Here is a 25,744-nt window from a genome sequence, read left to right on the forward strand (position 1 = left end):
AAAAAGTTTCCATATCCCTTATGATCAGGGTTTAGCATTAGAGCCCCAATATATATGGGGGCATAACAGCTAAAGTATCATATCAAATAAAGAGAATTCTATAATTTTCCACATGCTCTTGTGTGTATTTCCTGTCTTCCAAATGTGAACTGATTAACACTTCAATGAGATAAGGCCAAGGAGCTGGATTATTTGTTACGTTCTGTGACTGAATAGATAAGTAAATTGTAACTTATTTCATAAAGTTTTGTTTTAGCATTTGAACAGCAAAATATGCTGCCTTTGGCAGTGGATTTTCTCCCAAGTTTTCCTTGACTCAGTCCCTTTGTCCGTGAATGTTTGATCCTAAACTTCAAGAAGAACTTATTATTTATTCCTGAATGCCTTGGACTGTTCTTAATGTGGGCTTCTGCACTGAAATATTCCATGCTCATTTGCCAACAGTGGAATGTCAATATTTACATACAATTAGCACAAATGCAACATTCCCGATTTACTGTGAAAACTAGTGGCTTGAAACTTTAAGAACAGTGCAAGTCTTTGTCTGAAAAACAGTTTAAAAGCTGGAAGAAAGTTCTAATCAAGCTCAGAAATCTCAAGTATGCTGATGTCAGGTGACTTCAAATCATATGGTGTCGAAGTATTTTGATGTAAGTCTACACCAGTGCATTATTCACACAGACCTCGGGATTCAGTTCAGTAAATAAGCTGCAGATTCTTTTGCTGGTTGTTTCTTGGATGTGATGCAAACAAGGACCAAAGGCATGTGGAAAATCAATACACATCTGTTCCTTGTGCATTTCCCAGTAAAAATGTTGCAACATTGCTACAATTAAGCTAAAGCTTTCCAGGAAATTTCAGGTCTATGATGTGTATGAATTTGAAGAAAGTATCTATTTATGAGAGGGCGAGTTCCCAGAAAGTCAGATGAGCCAATCGAACCTGGGGGTGGAGCACTGGCTCCCAGTCAGAGTGGAGTTTAGTGCTTTGGGATACGGTAGCCTTTATCTCACTCTCTGTACATAGTTAATAAATCATGCATTTGTTAATCCATCTGGTGGGGCCCATCAGGTGGTCAGGATATTACAGTTTACAACATAGAAGATCTGAGCTGGTTTAAGGATATATAGAAGCATGGAAACATAGAAAATATGAGCAGGAGGAGGCCATTCAGCCCTTCGAGCATGCTCCGCCATTCATTATGATCACCGCTGATCATCCAACTTAATAGACTGACCCGTATTCCCCCCATATCCTTGATCCTCTTCACCCCAAGTGCTATCTCTAACTGCTTCTTGAAAATAAGTTGGCAATGATCTACTGCCGCGTTATTCACGAAACAGTGCAGCACGGCGTGGCCGGTAGATGCCGGCCGATCCCTCTTCTCGCCACACCTTGTGAGATCTAATGCAATCTTGCATTATGCTGGGGTGAACAGGCCTCGGACGGAAAGCCCACCCTTACTTCAGTTGATGCTCTTAGGTGAACTATTAATGGCCAATTAAGTGCCATTCCCCACCCAGCCTCATGTTGTAGGCTCGCAGGCAATTGACAGCTCAGGGAGTGAAACCCAGAAATGAAGAAAGGTTGATCTCGGGCAGGAAGTTGGGGAGGGCACCTCCATTAGAAGCCCTTTTTTGATTGGGGGCATCCTTCTCTTCAAGCCTGGTGACCTCTAGATCTCCCATCACCCGACCTGTACCTCGAGACTCCAATCATCCCCCTCGCAAACCCCCAGGCCTTCCCAATCATCCCCACCCCGGGATGCCTGACATTTACCCAGGCCTTCAGTGACTGGGGCCAGGGCTCTGGCAGTTCCATGCAGTGCCTCTTGCAGCAGGGGTGTGCTGGAGGGGCTGGAGACCTGCTCTCCAATGCGGATCTTCCTCCTGACTGAGTGGCAGAATTCCTGCCTCATGTCAGTCAACAGTCATTAAAGTGTAAAATGGCACTGGGGCTCTCAGAGTTGGCAGGGATGTGTTCTCCGCTGACTGTTCAGATGGCAGGGCAGGCCAAGGAGTTTGCATTCAATAGTGCAAAAATAATAAAAAATATATTTAATGTGAAAGATGTTTGGGTTTTGAAACTGGCTATCATTTCTACATTTCCTAAGACGTGAAAGCAGATTAGTGATAGTACTGCAGGTGGTTTCAGTGTTCGTATTTCTATTTTTTAATTAAAACAAATGTCAATTCGGTTTAATATAGTGTAAAGACTTTCGGCTTCACTAATTGACATTGGCCTGCAGTCTTTTTCACTGCTATGTGGTTTTGTTCAAGTGAATTGTAAATCATACATTATTGGGTTAGGTTAGTAGTACTCGTAATCAAGCCTAGAGGCCATTTGAGCCCAATGTCTTTCCCCCCACCACATATCACCCACCCTTGGCTCCCTTGATGCTGTTCTTGCCTCAAGGTCTTCAGTCATAGCTCTTACAATGTGACACAGTGTTTCTGTCAGGCAGACAGCAAAAGGCAGAAAGGGAGTGCTACTCATTAATGACGGTGTCTCTGGTTTGGTGAAATAAGCGTGACAGCCTCATTCAAATAAATATTTAATAGATGTACTGGTCTTCTATCTTCATGCATTTTCTCTCTATTCTTGTTGGACAGTGTTTGGCTCCCACTTGTCAGAAGTGCATAATTGAAATCATCTGAAAGAAATATGGGTGCAAACCCATATCTTGCAGCTCTCAATGCCACATTCCTGAGAGAGGCACTCAAACAAGGTGTATCTGGTGTGTTGGAGGCCTTCAGCAGAAACCGAGTGCACAGCATTGGATAAGAAGATCTCAGCATGGGTACATCAGATAAACCAGCATTCAGAGTTTTATTTACACATGGTTCATAAAATGGCCTGACAGGAAAACCTGCTTCCATTGCTGCCATATTTTTGGTGCTTTGGCTGTTGATTTGGGCCCAAACTTGCATCCATGTCGGATGTACGTATTTCTAGTGCGGCTATGGAAAAAGCATTAAGTGTGGGCAGTGAAAACATGCAGTATGTGCATGTTGTGATGTCAATCAGTGAGTACTTAACTCAAGTGCTGCCTTTTTCAACCTCCAGCTCATGTTTTGTATTAACCTCACACGGCTGAACATTATGTCGCAACAGGCAGGACCCCCATCAGCACTAAAGGTAACATCAGTTGCATTCAGGGTAGTTGCTGATTGAGGCTGATAGAAGTGTTTGAAGGCAGGTAATTTTAGTTAAAGTTACAAGGAGTGGTGTTGTACTCAATGGAAGTCTTGGCTTTTCACTTCAAGGGCTCTGTTCTGATCATTTGCTTTGAGTCATGGGAGCTGCATCTACGGTCAGTCGCTTGTGGCATTACAGGGAGGATGAACAATACAGAGGAGGTTACGTAGTTCAAGTAAGGAAGAGGAAGAGCAAGGAGGAAGTGCCCTCTGCTGGAGGGCAAATCCATCCAGGTCTTAAGGGAGCAATTCTCCAATCTCAACATCAACATATTGGGGGGGATTCCCCGACACCCCGCCAGGATGGAGAATTGTCAGGGGGGAGCGCCGTCGGCTGCCGAATTCTCCGGCACCGGGGTTTTGGCGGGGGGCGGGAATCGCCGCCTGCCGGTTGGCGGCTGCTTGCAGCGGCCCACCCCTGAGTGGCTGCCCATTTTCGGCGGGTACCGCCGGCATAAATCACAACGGGTCCTTACCGGCAGGACCTGGCTTCACGGGTGGCCTGCAGAGTCCTCGGGGGGGGGGGGGGGGGGGGTGGCACGGGGGATCTGGCCTCGGGGAGGTGCTCCCAAGGTGGCCTGACCCGCAATCGGGGCCCACCGATCCGCAGGCAGGCCTGTGCCGTGGGGGCACTCTTTCTCTCCGCATCGGCAGGTGTCAACCTCCGCCAAGGCCGGTGCGGAGAAGAACCCCCCTCCGCGTGCACTGGGATGACGCCAGCACATGCTGGCGCTCCCACGCATGCACCAACTCGTGCCGGCAGGCGGAGGCCCTTCAGCGCCGGCTGGCATGGCGGCAAACACTCCGGCGCCGGCCTAGCCCCTGAAGGTGCGGAAAATCCCGCCCATTATCTAAATGGGGAGAGACTTCAGGGTGCTCCATTGCAGAGGGATCTGGGGGTCCTCGTTCATGAGTCACAGAAAACTAGAATGCAGGTTACAGCAGATAATAAAGAGAGTGAATGGAATGTTGCCATTTGTTGCTAAAGGAACATAATATAAAGATAAGAAAGTGTTGTTGCAACTATACAAGGCATTGGTGAGACCACACCTGGAGTATGGTGCACAGCTTTGGTTCCCTTATTTGTAAAGGCAGTTCAGAGGAGTAGCTTGATTCCAGAGGTGAGGGTTTTGACTTAAGAGGAGAGATTGAACAGTTTAGGCCCATACTCTCAAGAGTTTAGAAGAATGAGGGGAGATCAAATTCAGGTATACAAGATGATAAAACGTATGGATAAAGTATATGTTGAGGGGATGCTTCCTCTTGTTGGGCATTCTGGAATGAGACGTCATAGTCTTAGGATAAGAGGTAGCAAATTTAAAACAGAGTTGAGGGGATGCGAGTTCTCCCAAAGGGTTGTGGATCTGTGGAATTCACTGTCCCAGAGTGCGATTCATGCTGGGACAGTGAGTAAATTTAAGGAGGAGGTAGACAGCTTTTGAATTGGTAATGGGTTGAATGGTGATGGAGAACGGGCAGGATTGTGGAGTCAAGGCCCGGATGAGCTCAGCCATGATCGAATGGCGGAGTAGACTCGTTGAGCCAAATGGCCTATTTCTGCTCCTATATCTTTTTTTTTAAAAATAATTTTTATTGAAAAATGTTGTATTATACAACAACAACGAACCGCAATAAAATACCAACAATAACAATAATGATAGCAATCATAAACATTCGCCCATCCTCAATGAACAACAAAACATATTAACAACAACTTAAATTAACACAATGTTAAGTTACATAACCATAGAAAAAATAGAAACAATAATAAGGAACACCCCCCCTTCCCCCCCACCCCGGGTTGCTGCTGCTATTGACCAAGATACCTATCTTTGAGCCAGGAAGTCCAGAAAAGGCTGCCACCGTTTATAGAACCCTTGTATTGATCCTCTCAGGGCAAATTTGACCCTCTCCAATTTTATAAATCCCGCCATGTCACTGATCCAGGTCTCCACACTTGGGGGCCTCGCATCTTTCCACTGCATCAAGATCCTCCGCCGGGCTACTAGGAACGCAAAGGCCAGGACACCGGCCTCTTTCGCCTCCTGCACTCCCGGCTCCACCGCAACTCAAAAAATCGCGAGTCCCCACCCTGGTTTGACCCTGGATCCAACCACCCTCGACACCGTCCCCGCCACCCCCTTCCAGAATTCTTCCAGTGCCGGGCATGCCCAGAACATATGGGCATGATTCTCTGGACTCCCCGAACACCTGGTGCACCTGTCCTCACCCCCAAAGAACCTACTCATCCTAGTCCCGGACATGTGGGCCCGGTGCAGCACCTTGAATTGGATGAGACTAAGCCTCGCACATGAAGAGGAAGAGTTGCCTCTCTCCAAGGCATCCGCCCAAATCCCGCCCTATATCTGCTCCCCAAGTTCCCCCTCCCATTTAGCCTTCAGCTCCTCCACTGATGACTCCTCCACCTCCTGCATTACCTTATAAATGTCAGACACCTTCCCCTCTCCGACCCACACCCCCGAAAGCACTCTGTCCATCGCCCCCCCGCGAGGGCAGCAAAGGGAACTCCTCTACCTGTCGCCTAGCAAACGCCTTTACCTGCAAGTATCTGAACATGTTCCCTTGGGGAAGCCCAAATTTATCTTCCAGTTCCCCCAGGCCCGCAATCCTCCCGCTAATAAACAGGTCCCTCAGTTTACTGATGCCCACCCTATGCCACCCCCTAAATCCCCCATCAGTGTTCCCCGGGATGAACTGATGATTTCCACGCCGCCCCCCCCCCCCCCCCCCCCCCCCCCATCACCCATTTACGCACCATTGACATATTGGCCGCCCAATAGTACCCCAAAAGGTTGGGCAGCGCCAGCCCGCCTCTATCTCTCCCTCGCTCCAGGAAAACCCTCTTCACTCTCGGAGTCCCATGTGCCCGCACAAAGCTTAAAATACTGCTAGTCACCCTCCTAAAGAAGGCCCTGGGGATGAAGATGGGCAGGCACTGAAAGAGTAACAAGAACCTCGGAAGCACCGTCATTTTGGCGGACTGCACCCTCCCCGCCAACGACAATAGCAGCATGCCCCACCTCTTGAACTACTCCTCCATCTGATCCACAAGCTTGGTGAAATTATGCTTGTGAAGAGTCCCCCAGTCCCTGGCCACCTGCACTCCCAGGTACCTAAAACTCTCCCCTGCCCTCCTAAGCGGGAGCCTACCAATTCCTTCCTCCTGGTCCCCAGGGTGCACCACAAACACCTCACTCTTGCCTAGATTTAGTTTATAGCCTGAAAAGGTCCCAAACTCAGCTAGCAGCTCCATCACCCCCGGCATCCCTCCCACCGGGTCCGCCACATACAGTAGCAGGTCATCGGCATACAATGACACCCTATGTTCCTCCCCACCCTGCACCAAACCCCTCCACCTCCCTGAATCCCTCAACGCCATCGCCAACGGCTCGATTGCCAGTGCAAACAACATGGAGGACAGGGGGCAACCCTGCCTGGTCCCTCGGTAAAGCCGGAAGTACTCCAACCTCCTCCCATTCATGGCCACACACGCCATCGGGGCCTCATATAGAAGCCTCACCCATCTGATAAACCCTTCACCAAATCCAAACCTCCCCAACACCTCCCATAAGTACCCCCACTCCACTCTATCGTAGGCCTTCTCCGCATCTAGCGTCACCACTATCTCAGCCTCCTCCTCAATCGCTGGCATCATGATGACATTCAACAATCTCCGCACATTCATGTTCAGCTGCCTTCCCTACACAAAACCTGTCTGGTCCTCGTGTACAACCCCTGGCACACAGTCCTCTATCCTGGTGGCCAGGATTTTTGCCAGCACCTTGGCATCTACGTTGAGGAGAGATATGGGCCTGTATGAACCACACTGCTGGGGGTACTTGTCCCTCTTTAAGATTAACGAAATCAGCGCCCGCGACATTATCGGGGGCAAAGTCCCCCCTTTCCACGCCTCATTAAGTGTCCGCACTAGCAAGGGGCCCACGAGGTCCACAAACTTTTTATAAAACTCCACCAGGAACCCATCCGGCCCCGGCGCCTTCCCTGACTGCATCTGCCCGATCCCCTTAACTAGCTCCTCCAGCTCAATCAGCGCCCCCAACCCCTCCACCTGCTCCTCCTGCACCTTCGGGAAAGATAGCCCGTCGAGAAACCTCTCCATTCCCCTCCTCTCCACCGTTGGTTCCGACCGGTACGGTTCCCCGTAAAAGTCCTTGAAGACCTCATTCACCTCTACCCCCTTCCGCACCACATTCCCACTCTTGTCTCTCACTCCAGCAATTTCCCTAGCCGCATCCCGCTTGCGGAGCTGATGAGCCAGCATCCTACTCACCTTTTCACCATGTTCATACACTGCCCCTTGTGCCTTCCTCCACTGTGCCTCCGCCTTTCTAGTGGTCAGCAAATCAAATTTAGCCTGTAGGCTGCGCCTCTCCCCAACAGTCCCTCCTCTGGTGCCTCTGCGTACCTCCTGTCTACCTCCAGCATCTTTCCCACCAGTCTATCCCTCTCACTCCTCTCGCTCCTCTCCCTGTGTGCTCGGATGGATATCAGCTCCCCACGAATCACTGCCTTTAGGGCTTCCCAGACCATCCCCACCTGGACCTCCCCCGTATCATTCACCTCGAGGTACCCCTCAATACTTGCCCGGACCCTCCTACACACCTCCTCCTCCGCCAACAACCCCACATCCAACCGCCACAACGGGCGCTGGTCCCGCACCTCCCCCATCTCCAACTCCATCCAATGCGAATCGTGGTCGGAGATTGCAATGGCCGAATATTCGGCCTCCTCCACTCTCGGAATCAGTCCCCTACTCACCACGAAGAAATCTATCCGAGAATAAACCCTATGTACGTGGGAGAAGAAAGAGTACTCCCGTGCCCTCGGCCTCACAAACCTCCATGGGTCCACCCCTCCCATCTGGTCCATAAACCCTCTCAGTACCTTGGCCGCCGCCGGCCTCCTACCCGTCCTTGAACTGGACCGATCCAGTGAAGGATCCAGCCAGGAGTAAGTTGGAATGTAGTCAAAGCTGGAGGCATGAATGAGGCTTACAGAAGCAGAGGAGCTGTGACACGGGTGAAGTCAGGTAATGTTTCAGAGATGGCAAGGGGGTGGCCATGAATATGGGTTGTGGAATTTGCATTGAGGGTGCAGTTGAGGGAGTATAAGAGGACAGTAAACTCAAGACTAGTGAAAATCAGTTCAATTTCAGCTACATCAATACCTATAAAAGGAAATATCACTTACTGAAGTACATCATGTGGCCACTACCCATTACTCTTCCAGACCATTGAAACAAATATGTTTTACAAAAAAAGAATACTATTAATAGAAAAAGGATGTTTAAGTTAAGCTTAATTCTTTATTACTGTAGGTTTTTAGGATAAATACTGATGATCAGATACTGTAACAACCTTCCACACAACTGGGAGTAGACTAAACTGGACAAGATAATATTTGTTGTGTGACTTTGAAACTCTGCTTGCAAATTAATAATCAGAATCGCAGAAAACAATGACATTCAAGGATACACATTAGTGGCTATTTTCCTATGTCCGTATTGGCTGGGAGATGCTGCTGGTTGGGGGGACTGCCAGCTGAACCTGGCCTGTCCCCCAATGGGTTCTGAGGGTAGGGCCCTCCTTGATGGGCATTCCCTGGCCCACAGAGGTGCCCCCCTCACCCCATTGAGAATGGGTGCCCACACAGCAACTGCACTAGCTAGTGCACCATAACCTTACCCCATTCCGATTACGGGAGCCTACCTGCCGGCCCCAATTTCCTGCAACCGTACTCACCTTTCTTTGAGAGGGCCTCACCATTGAGGTGCCCTCTCCCTGGTGTTGCAGCCTCAGCAATGGCCACCGCTAGCCGTAGCACTGTTGATAGAAGCCCATGGTGAATGGACTTCGATTTTTCTTTATATTTGTGCAAACCTTTATTTTCAAATGGATACTTTCTCACACATTCTTAGTTGACGGTGGTTATTGACCGACACAAGTGGAGCTTTTTGCCTATTAGGAGTGTGCGATGGGTTTTATCGCCCCCAAACCTTTTTTGCGTTGTTGGAAGGTTTACCTATTAACAGTGAGTTCTGTTCTGTTCCGTGGCCAGTTCATTTCTCAGCCATTCTCAGTTTAAATTTTAAATATTGGTTTATGATTCTTCCTTCTCCCTCTCAAATTTTTTTTAGCAGTTTCATCCACATTATTGTCATTATTATCCAGATTTTCCTCTCCTGTCAGCCAATTACAAAGACATCTGCCTTATTTCAACACTTTTCCATGTATCTGGAGGTAGCTGAAACAAGACTCTAGTGTATTCTAATAAAAACTTACAAGATAATGAATGGCTTGGATAGGATGGACGTAGGGAAGTTGTTTCCATTAGCAGGGGAGACTAGGACGCGGGGGCACAGCCTTAGAATAAAAGGGAGTCACTTTAGAACAGAGATGAGGAGAAATTTCTTCAGCCAGAGAGTGGTAGGTCTGTGGAATTCATTGCCACAGAGGGCGGTGGAGGCCGGGACATTGAGTGTCTTTAAGACAGAAATTGATAAATTCTTGATTTCTCGAGGAATTAAGGGCTATGGGGAGAGAGCGGGTAAATGGAGTTGAAATCAACCATGATTGAATGGTGGAGTGGACTCGATGGGCCGAATGGCCTTACTTCCGCTCCTATGTCTTATGGTCTTATGGTCTTATTCCTGCATTTCTATCTCTGGAATCCTGATGGTATACAATGCAGAGGAACTGATACATTATTCTGTTGATGATTAAGAGCCACATCAATAATGACTTTCACACTTGTTGTCATGTTTACCCAACTCTTGGGACAAAAAGTGCATTTTATTGTTCCTCTTTCTGTACTGGGTTACTGAGTTTCCAATGCTTAATATTGTATCAATTAAAAATAAATTGCCACAAGATACAAAAATGAGCAAAAAACAGACAAATGATGCCAGATTAAATTAAACTGAAATATTTTACCACTTAATCCTCCTCCAGGACACAAAAGAGCAAATGTGTCGACCATGAACTCTTACGTAAACTCCGTCGGCTGACGGCAGAATAGCGAAAAGCGATTGGGCGCAGAATCGGTTTTGACGCCAAAATCGTGGCCAGCGGCAATTTCGTGCCAAATTGCAATTCTCTGGTGCCTCGACAGCGGTGTCAATGCGTTCCAGATCGCACGTACAGTAAACGGTGTTAACGTATCATTAGCGGGCCTGACCCGATATTCTCCAGGGCCTCCGCGATTCTCCGCCCCCATTGGGACGAATTTCTGAAGGTGAGGTTCACCTGTGCTTTTGAAAATCATAAAACAGGCACCGTGGCTACTGAGGGAGAGAGGGGGGGGGGGCATGGAAAGTGTCCAACATCACCATAGGTTGCTGGCAGTTGTGGCGCTGGCCGTTGGGGCTTCTGCCAGAGCCAGGGAGAGTAGCAGAGCATGGCCAAGAGGTGGGCTGTGGGAACGGGGTGGACAGGTATGAAACACCATTGCCACAGCCCGCAAGGCAGCTATGCAGCACTCCGCTAACTGCCCACTGTGAACTTAGGGCCACAGTTCATATGGGTGTCCTCCCAGGCCACCCCCCGCCAGGTGCCCTCTGGCCCAGCCAACCCTTCAGCCAGTTGGATGCGTTGCAGCGCAAGCAGTGCCATCTTGTTGGCTGGAATGGTGTAGGTGGAGAGTGAAGTGTGTATATGCGGCTACAGCTTGTCAGCCTCTCAAGTGTCAATCATGCTCCCGGCGAATCCCGCACCATTTCCATTGGAATCAATTGTGTTCCATGTGGCGCTGGTGCTAGCCACTCAACAGTCACTGAATCGGCCCAGGTGCAGCTCCAGTTTTGCTGTTGTGGAAGTCCACGAATGATGTCCCGGTGTCAACACTAAGTCTCAGGCACAGAGAATCAGCCCAAGTTGTTTAACCTTGCAGCATAGCTGTCTATGACATGGCATTTCAGTCCTACGATCATAGAATTAAGGAATGGTTACCGTACAGAAGATGGTCATTCAGCCCATTGTTTCTGCACTGGCCCTCTGCAAGAGCAACTCACTCCCCTGTCTTTCCCCCCTCGCCCGGCAAACGTTTTCTCTTAAGATAATTATCCAATTCACTTTTGAAAGCCTTGATTGAATCTGCCTCCACCACCTCAAGCTCTGCATTCCAGACCCTAACCACTCGCTTCCCCAAAACGGTTTTCCTCAGGTTGTTATTGCTTCTTTTGATGATCATCTTAAATTGGTGTCACTGCTTCTCAATATTGCCACTGGAATTAATTTCTCCCTGTTTATTCTGTTCTAGACCCCTCATGACTTTGAACACCTGGTTGCTTCTTTGTCAATTTATTTGTAAGGTAAATCTCTATTAAGGCCTTGGAACTGATTTGAATAATAACACAATTTGCTGTGTGAAACCCTGCATTCTATACTTCACCGAAATAGTTATATCAAGTCATTTGTTTGGATTTGTACGGTGGTTTTCCAACTCGATTCTCTTCCTGTGGCTAACCCTCTCCATTTATCTGTGTGGGAAATGCCAGTGATACACACCTACCTGCCATGACCAGTGGATGGGATCTTCCATGGCCAACCATTTCTAGAATGGGGTCTCACACCTGGAGCATCCTGGCCTGTGCCACAGGACTCTGTCATACGTGGTACAAACTGAACCAGTGGAATTAAGGAAAGCAGTCTCGGAAAAACTTTTTCGCCCAGAGGGTGGTGGGAGTCTGGAACACACTACCTGAAAGGGTCGTTAAGACAAAGACCCTCATAACATTTAAGATGTGCTTAGATGTGCACTTGCGATGCCAAGGCACACAAGGCTATGGACTCCCAAGTGCTGGAAAATGGAATTAGAATATTTAGATTGTTGTTTTTGACCGGCGCTGATGTGATGGGCCGAAGGGCCTTTTCTGTGCTGTAGACCTTGATGACTCTATGACAGTTCAGAGGGAATTGTTGCATAACCTTAAGAACGTTCAGTAAATAACAGAATGGGTACAATCAATAATCAAAGTTTATTTGACAAGTTATGGACAATGGTGACAGAGCTATGTAGACATGTTACTGCACAATCCCTTTAAAACTGAGCATGATGACCAAGAAGAAGGCATAGTAGCGCACATTAGCTGTGTTCAATGTTCAGGTAATGTGGTAAGCATGCATTGACTGTGACCTGAAGTGTGAGAGGAGAAGCATTTCCTCCAGTAAACACATTTGGAAACCATTCGGATAACTCGATGAACTCTCTGGTTATCTGGAACTTGTTTCTGTGTCAGCCCTTGGCGGGATCTGAATCTATACCCCAGCTCAATGAAGGGTTTGTGTAACCTGTGTCAACTTCTTAAAAAACAAATCGAATTAGCTGCGGGCAAGGACTGTGTATTGGTCACCACAGTCCAATATTAATGTCCTTGACACTTGCCAAGTTCATAATTCAAAGTTTGTCAAAGTATTAAAAAGTTTATAAGAATTTTTGAAAGCTTTGGGAAAAGTCCTGGACTTCGATTTCTGATGGCATGCACTCCTCAATTTGCACTGCACAATAATTTCACTCGTGGCCACACAGTACAACTGACCAAATAGGAAGCAGTCAAGTGAATAATTCACTTGGCTCCATTTGCTGAGACACCAACATTGCCAAACTGTAAAGCACATTTAGAAAAATCGACACACACAACGATTCCTATTCAACTTTCTTATTGTATTTGGATCAAGCACTTGTTCTCAAATATCCTTTCTTTTTAAAGGAAGACTTATTTGTTCATATCAAGACACACATTTAAACAGTCACACAAACATTATAATCATCAAATTAACATTAAATAATAATTGTAGTAAAATTATGAAAGGGTCATCCCACAATATACGTATAATAAAAAGTTAAAATACAGACTGAATATTAAACCGTTACCTGTGACTAATCAGGGTGTTTGTCAGCACAGCAAAGATAAGAGGTAATATTAAATGCTGATTGCGCAAATGGCTGCTTTTATAAAAACACAGGCATTTGTTTCGCTGACCTGTCAGTGTCTTAGTTTCTCTATGATTCATAAATTTCCAACTGACCCAAACACACAATCCCCTGATTTATTTCATGCTGAAATACAACCTAATAGCTAGGAGAGGGGCTTCCCAGCACAGAGAGATCAGCGTCATATTTGGAAGTTGTAAAATACAGTGTCCAATTTATGACAATCTCCAGAGAGACCGATAACTTAAAAAAAAAGAAATTCAAACTTCCAGTTATTAGCTGAAAGGATGATAAAATATTTTACTATTAATATATATATATATATATATAAAAGTACTATTGACTAAACATTACCTTTACGGGCAACTTAGATTTTAAACTACGGAACAGAACTTTTAACAGCTGAAAGAATTCACTAACAGGTGTATGTAACACTGTCCTTTAGTAGACACTGTATTGATCAACCATGATTGAATGGTGGAGTGGACTCGATGGGACGAATGGCCTTACTTCCGCTCCTATGTCTTATGGTCTTATGCTATTCTCCCAGAATCATTCTGAAATAATTCTTCTCTCCCGAGGATTTATTTCTGAATTTATCCTTTCCCAGCCTGTAAACATTTAACTCCAGAACTGTCTTTCACAATGTGAGTTTTCTTCAGCACATGCCAGACAAATCTTCCAGGCTCTGTTAACGTCCCGTAAATGTTTTCTTTCCAAACTGCACATGGGCGTTCAACTACATTTCTGCATGGTAAACCAGAGAGACTTTCAGACTCTAGTGACTCTCTCTCTTTCCTGAACCATGGCAGAATGACATGATATTCAGTGATATATTAGACAAGCATGTAACGCAATATTACAATCGGTTCCCGAATATTTTTTCCATCTTAAAGCCAATCACCACACTAATGTGAATTACATGGGCCTCGTATCTAGGAAGATATGCTGATTAGCTATCTTGGAAGAAAATGAACAGTTCAAGCATAACTGTTGACAACCCAACATTCTCCATACTTTTCTGGGAATTTAGAGAGTCATAGGCTTGGATTTTCGCTCCCAAGTTTGGGAGTACTGAGTTGAAATATTTCCTGACCCTGCAAATCTAACTTGTGAGAAAGCGACCCAGAAGATTGGATTTTCATTCTCGGGTGGCAGAGTTCCTTGGAAATCAGGCTGGGTGGCTTCATAATCAATGCAGAGGATGCTGGGTGTGGAGACTGGCTGGGTGGAAGGTCTGCCTCAGTGCAGTAGCACCCTATCAAAGTTTAAAAAAACAGAAACATAAAGCAGCCCTTCAGTTCACACGCCTCATACTTTCTCACTCTTCTCCACATGCTTCTCATGCTCCATTCATGCCAAGCCATGCTAATGCATACCTCTAGCCACCCTGCATGTCCCTCATACCCTTCATGTGAACCCATGTCCTTCCCATACCTCCATGCCCCTTTTCCTTGCATGCAACTATGCCAATCTGCTCACCCCATACCCTCCATGCCAACATAAGACCCTTGCCCACCTCCACATGGCCCCTCATACTTATATACCAACCTATGCTCCTCACCCATGGTCTTTTATGGCCTCTAATGTCAACCTAATGCCAAATTATGCCAGTACATGCCCCAGCATCAATCTTTGCCCTTATCCCTACTATGCCAACTCACCCAGTATTGATCATGGACAGATAGCAGGCTAAGATTAAATAAAGTTCCAAGTGTCTATTGCAGACTTAATATTTTTAAATACACTCTCCTTCATGAAAACCCATTACTATAGTTACAGTCCTTCAACTATGTTATCCCTTCCAATATCAGACATTTCATTCAATTGCATAATTCTTATAAAAGCATTGGAATTCAGAATCCCACTTCATAACATCCATAACCACTTGGAGCTGTGAATGAAACTGTGAAATAGCAGGCATCCCACTGTGATCATGGACAGTTGTGAAATCAATCATGCAGCAAAAATCAGTAATGGAAGCCCAAAAGCTTATGTCAACAGACAAAGTGAAATACCAAGCAATTGTTTTTTAACATTCCATTTTTTCAAATAGTTAAAGAGCAGGAGTTTTACCTGCCTTGACAGCTTGACGGTTCACTTTAACATTTCATCTTGACACTTTTTGACAGTTGTTTTGACAATTCCAATGGGCTTCACAGTACCAGAGTTTAGGTATTTTTTTTTTGCACGTTCCTGTCTACTTGCGGCAATCCCTAAGGGCACCTGACTTCTTCAAAGAGGACCCATTGATACCAATGGCAGATTTTTATATCGTATTGTGTGGCACCTTGTGCAAAAACTGAACAGGCATGGGTTCAGGTCGTATCCCTGGCGGGATGGCATCTGATTCGTACTCCCCCATCATGACCTTAGCGAATCATTAATCTGGACTCCATATTTAAAGTTCATCTTTACGGAGTCAGCAATCTCCAAGGGCTAGGAAGGTGCTGGGAGCTGATGGCTGCCAAGGCCAGAAAACATCTGCTCCCAAATTTAGCGATGCTTCCCTCACATTTCTACAAAGTCCAAGGGAGCCCACCACGATGTCAGCTCGAGGGACACCACCATTCTCTCTCCCACATACTCACCTTCATCTCCCTAATGGGTCGTATCCTCATCCTATCCATCCACACATGCCAGGCATCCTTATCATCTGGCCTGGCCTGCTTACACTCTCTGTGCCAATCTTCATACAGGACAAGCTGTAACACAAAAACAAGAAGAGGGTCCAGGCTGGTGGAGGAATGCCCAAACAGACTTTGACATTAGAGCAATTCAGATGGTCGGTGAGGATGGAGACTACATGTGTGCTGACACCAAGGTCGGTGACACACAACCAATATCCATTAGACAACCATGCTGTGAGCGATTATTCCTGCTTCACATGTCTCAACCATGCACTAACAACCTCTCATTTATTTGGCAGACACGTCAGGGAGGCAGCTGATGGAGTCCTGAATCAGAGCCCCAGAAACAACACCGACGAGCTATCTACAGACACCAAAACTGTTGACTGTCAAAGTGCTTGCCACACGCTTCAGAGCAACAAGATGCAAACCTCATTGGGAGTAAGTTCTAGAGTAACTTTGGGATCACAATCTGATGAGCATGTCACACTACCTGACCCACAGCAGGCAGAGGTAGGGAACAGTAGGCAGAGGCAAGGACATCGCAGGGTGCCGGAACTCGGAGAATTGCTGGGAGCCATGAGTCTGCTGAGGCGCAGTCTGATGAAGAGCCTCTGGAGTCAGTCATGCCTTAGTTGCTGGAGATCCAAAGACAAGCTTGGGGACATTGGGAAGGGATGTCTGCAGCACTGCTCAGATTACAAGACTCACTGGAGACCAAGGTGATAATGTCAACTTGCTATCGCACCAAAATCAACACTGCTCGGGTGTGACTATTGTAGAGACTTGGTGGAGGACATTTACCCTGCTGAGGGAGCTGCACTCCATGGCTGAGGCACGCGGTGGCATCCATCAGTGTCAAGGTCAGAGGGGGGCAGGGCATCTCCAACACACTCCAGCTGCCCTTCCCTCTTCAGTAGGCACATGGGGAAAGAGGGTCAGCTGGTGTATACCACAGGGCCATCTAACCAGCTGATTCGGGAGTATCCAGTCCATCCAAGTTTCCTCTTCCTGTGACCCCAGCAGCTGCAGCTACACAGGCTGAGGAGGTTAACACAGCAGAAACCCTAAAACAGGCCGGGGCCTAAACACGCCAGTCATGCCTGTATCTCGATGGGGCTCCTCACGGCTGCCAAGGAAGCCCAGGGCTTCTGTCATTCCAGCTGTTTACTCTCAGTACCTTTGAGATATGTTGCCTCCCCGCCCCCACAATCTCATTACCTTATGTCTCCAGTCTGTGCTCCTGAAGGGTTAATCTCATGAAGGATACCAATGGATCAGGAGAAGTTAAACTTTCGCTGTTGCATCCCCATGTTACAACCCTGATCGTTGAGCCCAAGTGAGCTGCCATCAGCCAGACAGGAGTCAGATATTCACATAATCTCTGTGAGGGTCCACAGAGTATCCCAGTGCATGCCACCACCAAACTCTTGGAATGTTGGCACTATGGGCATCTGCTGTGTCTCCGTGACAGGAACCTTATCACAGAGGGTAGATGCGCTGACATCAGTCAAACACGGGACCCGTGTTCTCAGATGTAATGTAAGATATATTGAGTGTCCTCATTGTATGTCCTCATCACCCTCCCTGAATCGAGCAGCTATGAGTGCATCTGAGTCATCTGGACGTTGCAATGGCCTTATTGCCATCACTCCTGCCTTCAAGGACCTCTTCACCCTCATCCCCAGTGACTCCCTCCTCATCGGAGGAGATGCACAACTCCTTCATCTCCTCTTCTGGAAGCTCCTCCCACCATTGCAGTGCCAGGTTGTGTAGGGCACCGCAGGTGATGATGATGCATGGTAATACTCTATGGATTGTATTGCTGAGCTCCACCAGAACAGTTGGTGCACTATAACATTATTTTCAGCATCCCAATGGTCTGCTCCACATGTTGCAGAATGAGTCCTTACCTCATCAGCCTCATCCTCAGTGTCTTGTCTCCGGAGATCCTACCATGCAGCCTCCGTGGACCCTGGACCTCAGGGATCTGAGGCCAATGGGAATGAAGGCGTCGTGGGCACTTGAGGTAGTCACCACTGATATATATACTGTATATATATATATGTGTTTTACGGTAAGGCCCCTGTACTACAGGTACGGGGGTAGACCCCTGCCTGCTGGCTCCACCCAGTAGGCAGAGTATATATATGTGTGCTCCCCGTACAGCAGGAATTTCGTCAGCTACTGTAGGAAGCCACACATCTCAGTGTAATAAAGTCTCCATTACATTCTACTCTCGTCTCGTCGTAATTGATAGTGCATCAGCACTCCCAGGAAATCATGAGTGGGCCTGCAGGATGAGTTTGGTGTGGTCGCAGACCAGCTGAACATGCAGTGAGTGGAAGCCTTTGCGCTTAACATAGTTGACTGCCTTTTGCCACGGAGATCTGAGAGCCACCGAAGTGAGGCTCCCTGCACTAGTGGAAACCCAGAGATCTGCCCAAGGCTCATCACTCTTGCTTTGTGCCTTGCCTGATCTTGGTTGAAATGCACAAGGTTATGTGCCTTCTCAAAGATGGCGCCTGTGTCTTCCTGGATGCGCTTTTGTGTGGAGGTGCATGGGATCCCACAGATGTCATCTGTAGATCCCTGGAAGGAGCACTGATGTAAACATTGAGTGCCATGGTCACTGGACTCTGCAGAAGCAAAGCTGACATGGAACTGACCCAGTCCTTGCCAGCCAACCCCAGGACCCCGGAGTGCGCACACGTCGCCTGGTCCCGCCGGTAAGGTAGGTGGTTTGATCCACGCTGGCGGGACCGGCATGACAGTGGCGGGACTTCGGCCCATCGCGGGCCGGAGAATCGCCGGGGGGGGGGGGCAACAGGCACGGCGCGATTCCCGCCCCCGCCGAATCTCTGGTGCCGGAGACTTCGGAACATGGTGGGGACGGGATTGACGCCGGCACCCGCCGATTCTCCGACCCGGCGGGGGGGGGTCGGAGAATCCCACCCAAGATTACTTTGTTTTCTCTCTGTTTGTTTATCTGACCCGTGCTTGAGGCAGTTGGTTGCTTGCTAGTCCTAGTTAGTGAGGGTGGTAAGCTATTTATACATGAAAGAGTACCACAGCAGATTCCTCAACGGAGATCCACATGTCCACTTTACAGCACTAGGATTGACGAGCTCTGATTGTCTTCCCAATCCAGAGCAATCTAACTGCTGCCTGGGCAGAGAACAGCTAACTGAGTCTAGACCAGAATTCCAATCCAGGTTCTTTCTACTCTGCATTGTCCAGTAGGCCCACATGGCTCACTCACTAACTGTATGATCAGAGAAAGGGGATCTGATTTGAAAGCATGCGATGAACATGACCCTCGGAAGCTTCTTCATCAGGTTACCGACCAAAGATCAGATGACATTCTTCGAAGAAGAGCACATATTCTGCAATGGTTGAAGAAGGCAGCTCACAGCCACCTTTTCAAAGGATGGACAACAAATGCTGGCCTAGCCAACGACATCCACATGCTAAGAATGAAGAAATAAATAAATAAATAGGCTAACATTTATCCTTCAATCAGAATCAATCAAAACATATCATAATCATTGTTGTTTATGTAACCTTGCTGTGTATAAATTTAATGCAGATCTTACCCACAAGACAACCATAACTTCAAAAATAATTCATTGTTTGAAAGCTCCTTGGAATATCCTACAGATCTGAAAGACATCAAACAAGTGGATTGAATAGCTGAGCAGACTCGATGGACTGCATGGTCCAGTCCTGCTCCTATTTTCTGCAGCTTTGTGTCTTTCTTCCTTGATTGCAAGAGGAGTCTTTTATAAATTCCTTTACATCTGGTGTTAACCAATTCCGTTTCTTGTTACACAGGGAGGTTAAAGGCTGTAGGTTTGGTAGAAGGTTTTCCTGCTCCTGGAATACATCTGGATGCAGCTGGTATTTTTGAAGTTCAGACAGTGCAAAAGTACTGTTATCACAACTGAATCAGTTCTGAAGGTCAAATTGTGGTCTATATGTGTAGAGTGCAGAGAAATAGTTAAAAACCAAGTTTTGAAAATATTGTAGCTGTTGGAAAGAACACTGTGCGACGCATCAGTTTTGCAGAACCCAGGCTAGAAGTGTGACAAAGTAACAAAGTGAGTACAGCCAGTAAGTTAGATACCAGTGTGAGTGGTGGTAAAGACCACGATTCAGAAGTCACAATTCAAAACTTGTAAACCAATAGGGGGCAGAGAGGGGGGCTGTGTCAAATAGAACATAGAACATAGAACAGTACAGCACAGAACAGGCCCTTCGGCCCTCGATGTTGTGCCGAGCCATGATCACCCTACTCAAACCCACGTATCCACCCTATACCCGTAACCCAAACAACCCCCCTTAACCTTACTTTTTTTTAGGACACTACGGGCAATTTAGCATGGCCAATCCACCTAACCCGCACATCTTTGGACTGTGGGAGGAAACCGGAGCACTCGGAGAAAACCCACGCACACACGGGGAGGACGTGCAGACTCCACACAGACAGTGACCCAGCCGGGAATCGAACCTGGGACCCTGGAGCTGTGAAGCATTTATGCTAACCACCATGCTACCGTGCTGCTCGTGAAGGTTTAAAGGTACTGGTGCATGTGTCGCGCCCCCCCCCCCCCCCATCTTCGTCTTTGATTTCCTTCCATTGTTTTCTTCCTTATGCCCCTTGGGCTTTTGTTTATTTTGTTTCAGATTTTTGTAGTTTTTGAGGTGCACTAGGTTTTTGCAATAAAACTCAATCTCGCACGACCACTGGACCCTCGTCTCTTATTTGACGCTGCGAGCAGGGTTTGTTACGGGCCCTGGCGGAGATATGCCAGATAGCAAAAGGACAGACGGCTAACATATATACAGACTCAAGGTACAGCTAGGAGTTGTTCATGACTTTGGCCAGTTATGGCGAAGAAGAGGATTTCTCATTGCTGTAGGTACACCTATCTGAAATGGGAAAACGGTACGAGACTTACTAGAGGCCATACGACTACCCACGAAGTGTCCATTTTGAAGTGTAAGGCCCATACAAAGAAAAATACCACAGAAGCACTAGGAAACACCCCAGCCGACAAGGCAGCCAAAGAGCTGCCTCACAATGTGCTTCTCCATGGAACAAACATGCAAACTGGGAGCAATGAATCTAACTCGAGACCTACAGACAATGCAAGGTGAGTGCACTCGAAAGGAAAGTGGACATGGATTGAGGCAGGTATGAAGCTATGTGGTGAAGGCATTTGGAGACAAAGAGGTACCAACAAGTCAGTCACGCCACAAGCACTGATACCCTATTTAGCCCAACAGATCCATTCATGGGGGCACTTGGCTCCGCAACAAATTACATCATGTTTCCAGGAAAGCTGCTGGGGTCGGGGATTCAAAAAACACGTCCACTTGGTAGCAGACCCCTGTGTGATCTGCCAGAAGAACAATCCATGACCTCTCACTGTAACGCCCCAACTGAGGTCACCTGCTCCATGCTGGACCATTCCAACATTTGCAAGTTGACTATATCCCCCTTCCTTCATTTCGCGGATACACCGATGTTCTCATGGTGGTTGTCAAGCTCTCAAGGTGGGTGGAAGCCGTTCCAACTAGAAGGGCCACAGCCAATCACACGGCCAAGGTCCTGTGGAAGGATTACATTCCCTGATGGGGAGTCCAGACCAGCATTGACTCTGACCAGGGAACTCACTTTACAGGTGCTGTCTGCCAAGAAGTCAGTGGATTACTAAACATCACCTGGGACTTATATTGTCCTGATCACCCACAAACATCAGGGCAAGTGGAACGAACGAACAGAACTCTTAAACAACGACTTGACAAACATTATGAGGAAGGACTGCCGTGGCCCTAGGCATTACCAATAGTTGTGCAGTATTAGGGCAACTCCTAATAGAACTACACGCCTGAGTGCATTTGAAAACATAACAGGTAGACCCATGTCCCTGCCAGGCACCATTGATTTGCAAAAAGCAGATTGTCACTTGATGCTGCTTCACAACAGGTATTGGTAGCTTGGGGAGACCCACCAGAAAACACAACATCCCCAGGATTTGAGTTTATGAGCAGAAAGTGCAAAAAGAACCTCTGGATGCTAAGTGGGAAGGATCCTATCAAGTACTCCTGACCACCCAAGCCCGCTGTTAAAGTCCAGGGGGAGAAAGCTTGGATTCACACATCTCATGTTAAACAAGCTCACCCTGATTAAAAAGACAATTTTTACTCTTATGTTTTGTTTTCCAATATGTTTGACCATATTGTTGTATCTGTTGTTTGCATTTTCAGTTTTTTCATTCCTGGTTTTCCCTTGACCAGCCATTTCAGCTATCTAATCTAAACAGATTCCCAAGGAGCTAAATGTTAACACCTTCCTTCACATGTCCTATACATATGCCAAAGATGCCAACCTCTCAAGATGTTTGATTGTACTTACATTACCATTTACTCCAAGGGAGGCATTGCCTTGAGACCTATGTCCTTTAACGCGTCTGAAACAGCCGAATGGTATATCTTCCAGAACATCTCCCGTTCACAATCCTCCCATAAGGGGGGGAGGTCTCTTGTGTAGGGAATAACTATATCATCAACATAGCAGATAACATCTGGAAATGGCACTCAGTGGCTTATCATAGAATCATAGAATTTACAGTGCAGAAGGAGGCCATTCAGCCCATCGAGTCTGCTCCGGCACTTGGAAAGAGCACCCTACTTAAGCCTCATGTCTCCTCCCTATCCCCTTTATCCCAGTAACCCCACCTAACCATTTTGGACACTAAGGGGAATTTAGAATGGCCAATCCACCTAACCTGCACATCTTTGGACTGTGGGAGGAAACCAGAGCACCCGGAGGAAACCCACGCACACAGGGGGAGAACGTGCAGACTCCGCACGGACAGTGACCCAAGTCGGGAATCGATCTTGGGACCCTGGAGCTGTGAAGCAAATGTGTTAACCACTATGCTACCGTGCTGCCCCTTTGACCGCTTACTTGGGGCGGTACTGTCCAGTTACAATCAGAGCCATGGACCCCCATATATAGAACCTCCCACTGCCTCGAGACAGACAGGATCCGTATGCCTAAATAGCAATGATTGGGGGGCCAAGAACTGGGATACAGCAGTTGCATTCACTATTTTGATGTGAGTAAGGTAGTACATTGCATGGGCAAACTATTACTAAGGGACGGTCGAAAGACAGGTCTTCGCAACACGACGGGCAGAAGCAACTCTTCAGAGCGCTCGTATCCTGAAGCAGTGGCCCGCTTCACCTCTTATAATGGTGCTTACTTTATTTGTGGCCACAGGGCCTATCCCTGGCTATCACATTGCTGGACAGGATCTTGCTACTTGGGGTATATTGTCACCTTTATTCGCCATTCTACCTTTTCAAAGAACCTCGGATGAGGCGTGCTATCGTGAAGATGGAAAGATTCTTCTGCATCCTGATCCCTCTTTATGAGACCACTAAGCTGGCAATGGAGTCTTTAAACATGGCACCTGTCCTGGGAACGGTGGGCAATGACACCGCTGAAGCCCGAGGTAAAATAAATGCAGAAATGGAGGCCATTTGTACCGTAGCCCTGTGGAACTGAATGGTTCTGGACTATGTTCTTGCTGAAAAGGGTGGAACTTGCACCCTGATAGGGGCAGAGTGCTGCATCCCCGTACAGCTCTGAGGAAATTACTAATTTGGCGCAGCACATCCAAAGGGAGGTAAAGAAACTCAAACAACCAGCAGCAAACACCTTGTGGAGTTGGGCACCTGGATGGCTGGACTCAATGGGAACTTCTCTCGTTCAGGGTTTGATCTTCTTTCTCATTTATCTTATGAGAAGAATCAAAGGAGGGGATTGTGGAGACATAGTTAAAAACCAAGTTTTGAAGAGACATTCTCTGCCCTCGGGACTCTCCGGTGCGCCGGCAGCGTACCCACACCCGGGGATTTCCCGACGGCATGGGGCTGCCCAAAATGGGAAATCCCATTGGCTGGTTGGTGAGGCGGAGAATCCTGCCGTCGGCAGGGACGCATCGCACCAGAAAAGTGATGCGGCGGGATGGAGAAATCCGCCCTGTGTCTGTGGGAAAGTATACTGTGGGAACACATCAGTTTTACAGAACCCAGACGACAAGTGTGACAATGTAACAAAGTGAGTACAGCCAGTAAGTTAGATACCAGTGTGAGTGATGGTAAAGACCACTCTTCAGAAGTCATAATTCAAAACTTGTAAACCAATAGGGGGCAGAGAGAGAGAGGGGGGGGGGGGGGGGACATCAAACCCTGCAGGTGTAAAGGTCCTGACGCACGTGTTTCCCGCTCCTCTTCGCCTTTGTTTGCTTTCCAATTGTTTTCTTCCTTATGCCCCACTGGGCTTTTGTTTGTTTTGTTTTGTATTTTTGCAGTTTTTTTAAGTGTTAAAGTCAATCTCGCACGACCACCGGATCCTCGTCTCTTACATGAAAAATAAGAGATCCTGCACAGGCGAGGGCGTTCGACTCCCAACAAAGAAATGCTATATCCTAGGACAAAACAGGAGAAGTGGGTAAGTCAGTCACAGTAGTCAATATAATGTGGAGAGGATTGGAGAACAAGGAGTTGATGCTCAAACAAGACAGCAAAAATCATTGATACTGCTCAAAATAAATCTAGAACATAGAAGATACAGTGCAGAAGGAGGCCATTTGGCCCATCGAGTCTGCACCGACCCACTTAAGCCCACTTAAGCCCTCACTTCCACCCTATCCCCGTAACCTAATAACCCCTCCTAACCCCTTGGACACTAAGGGCAATTTAGCATGGCCAAACCACCAACCTGCACGTCTTTGGACTGTGGGAGGAAACCGGAGCACCTGGACGAAACCCACGCAGGCACGGGGAGAACGTGCAGACTCCGCACAGACAGTGACCCAGTGGGGAAATCGAACCTGGGACCCTGGCGCTGTGAAGCCACAGCCACATGTGCTACTGTGCTGCCCTAAAATCTAGGAAGAAGCTAGAGGGTCCTGAAATATATCATGCACTTGACCTGGTAGTGATATCAGATGCACAAATCAGGGCCGGTATTCTCCCCTACCCTGCGGGGCGGGGGGTCCCGGCGTAGCGGAGTGGCGCCAACCACTCCGGCGTCGGGCCCCCCAAAGGTGCAGAATTCTCTGCACCTTTAGGGGCTAGGCCCGCGCCGGAGTGTTTGGCACCACGCCGACTGGCGGCAAAACCGGCGCCAACGGCCTTTGGCGCCCGCCGCCTGGCGCGGAGCTGGCCGAAAGGCCGCTGACGTCACCACCGGCGCATGCGCGGTAGGGGGGTTCTCTCACCATGGCGAAGGCGGAAGAAAAAGAGTGCCCCCATGGCACTGGCCCTCCCGCCGATCGGTGGGCCCCGATCAAGGGCCTGGCCACCGTGGGGGCACCCCCTGGGGTCCGATCGCCCCACGCCCCCCCCAGGACCCCAGGGGCCCGCTCGCACCAGCAATCCCACCGCCACCAGAGGTGGTTGAAACCACGGCGGCGGGAGAGGCCTCTCAGTGGCCGGACTTCGGCCCATCACGGGCCGGAGAATCGCCGCAGGGGGCGTGCCGATCGGTGGGGCGTGATTCCCACCCCCGCCAATTCCGGGGTGGCGGAGAATTTCTGCCACGGTGGGGGCAGGATTTTCGCCAGCCCCGGGCAATTCTCCGACCCTACGGGGGGTCGGAGAATTTTGCCCCAGATGTGCAAGAATGCCAGTCTCAGCCATGTCAAGGACATGGAGGGACAGAAAACAAATGTTGGCTTTGTCAACAAAACGTATACCCCATGAAAGGATTGAAGGAATGTTGCATCATTTGTGAATGATGGGGGCTGTCCATCAATCAATGTCATTGTGTCCAAATACACCAAAACCTAACATGACTTTTAATTTGGCTGCAACAGCAACAAAAAGGAAAGTTTTAAAAAAGTTAATGAAAATAGAATAGGTTAG

At 47.9% G+C, this 25,744-nt stretch overlaps 1 protein-coding gene across 1 annotated transcript in view; it reads right to left on the reverse strand.

Moving 5' to 3' along the window:
* The window catches only part of LOC119972151 (dendritic cell-specific transmembrane protein-like), a 33,347-nt gene extending 11,241 nt beyond the window's left edge, over positions 1 to 22,106 (reverse strand). Inside the window, exons 1-3 of the mRNA XM_038808481.1 lie at positions 21,987 to 22,106; positions 15,761 to 15,874; positions 11,748 to 11,857 (exon numbers count right to left, since the gene is read on the reverse strand). Of these exons, the coding sequence (XP_038664409.1) occupies positions 11,748 to 11,857; positions 15,761 to 15,874; positions 21,987 to 22,106 (344 nt within the window). The remainder of the gene's footprint in view (positions 1 to 11,747; positions 11,858 to 15,760; positions 15,875 to 21,986) is intronic.
* Positions 22,107 to 25,744: the final 3,638 nt, after the last annotated feature.

Source organism: Scyliorhinus canicula, chromosome 10 (assembly GCF_902713615.1).
Source record: "Scyliorhinus canicula chromosome 10, sScyCan1.1, whole genome shotgun sequence".
Classification (NCBI taxonomy): Eukaryota; Metazoa; Chordata; class Chondrichthyes; order Carcharhiniformes; family Scyliorhinidae; genus Scyliorhinus; species Scyliorhinus canicula.